Raw genomic sequence first — 1050 nt, 5'->3', positions numbered from 1 at the left:
CTGCAGGTCTGAGTTCGCTGACACCGTCCTGTCCCCTGCAGGTCTGAGTTCGCTGACACCGTCCTGTCCCCTGCAGGTCTGAGTTCACTGACACCATCCTGTCCGTGCACCCCTCCGACGTGCTGGACATGCCGGTGGACCCAAACGAACCCACATACTGCCTGTGCCACCAGGTCTCCTACGGGGAGATGATCGGCTGTGACAACCCAGACGTGAGTGTTGCCTGTGGGATTCGCACCATGGGGCACGGTCTTGTGTGGGGCAGGGCTGGCGGGTGTTGGCATTTCCTGTGTTTTGCGTACAGAACATGAGGCGTGTTGACTGCGGTTTCTTCCTTTGCTTTGCAGTGTCCAATTGAGTGGTTTCACTTTGCCTGCGTGGACCTTACCACGAAACCCAAAGGAAAATGGTGAGTGTGGGGATGCTAGCTCCGTGTTCTCCCAGCCTGCTGGGTGTCGGGCTGCCGGCCTCCCTGGGAGAAGGCGCTCGATGGCAGGATCTTGCCAGGCTTAGCGGGGCGCGGTAGCCACGTAGGCATGCCCCACGGTGGCCTCAAGGCTTGTGGCTGGCTACTCTGGGTGCGGCTTTTCCCTCCTTTGCTGCTGTGCCTGTTCGAGCCGGCAGAGGGATGTCGTCACCCCGGGACAGCGGTTACCAAGTTACGTAATATTCACGTTCACGGCCCCTCCTGAAGGACAACCTTCCGGACTCTGCGGGAGGTAGGGATTGTCTTAAATCAGAATGAGAGGTTCTTGTCCCCTAGGGAAATCTGGGAAAGATAGCACGAGAGGTGAGTCCTGAAGCCGGGGCGTGGATCTGGGGCCTGTGGCTCTGTCTGGTGAAGAAGAGTGCAGGTGCCAGGAGCAGTTTATCTTCCTGACCCTTGCATCCCCTTGGCAATGGCAACTTTCTGCATTGTTGTTCCTCAGATTTGATTTAAACAAAAACCTATAGTCTGGGCAACATCGGGAGACCCCATCTCTACAAAAAATACAAAAATTAGCTGGGCGTGGTGGTGTGTGCCTGTGTCCCAACTACCTGGGAGCAGGC

General features: G+C 57.0%; 1 protein-coding gene across 2 annotated transcripts in view; it reads left to right on the top strand.

Annotated features, from left to right (window-relative positions):
• Positions 1-1050, top strand: part of ING5 (inhibitor of growth family, member 5) — a 33693-nt gene that overhangs the window by 27226 nt on the left and 5417 nt on the right. Inside the window, exons 5-7 of one of the 2 annotated variants that reach the window (XM_011929535.1) lie at positions 77-212; positions 348-409; positions 930-1045. In XM_011929535.1, the coding sequence (XP_011784925.1) occupies positions 77-212; positions 348-409; position 930 (199 nt within the window). In that variant the 3' untranslated portion in view covers positions 931-1045. Of the gene's footprint in view, positions 1-76; positions 213-347; positions 410-929; positions 1046-1050 lie in introns of those variants that run through there. The other variant, XM_011929534.1, reaches the window with a different exon arrangement.

This window comes from Colobus angolensis, unplaced genomic scaffold, assembly GCF_000951035.1.
Source record: "Colobus angolensis palliatus isolate OR3802 unplaced genomic scaffold, Cang.pa_1.0 Scaffold82, whole genome shotgun sequence".
Lineage (NCBI taxonomy): Eukaryota > Metazoa > Chordata > Mammalia > Primates > Cercopithecidae > Colobus > Colobus angolensis.
Note: the sequence above shows the minus strand (reverse complement) of the source record. Positions and strands in the feature narration are given on the sequence as shown.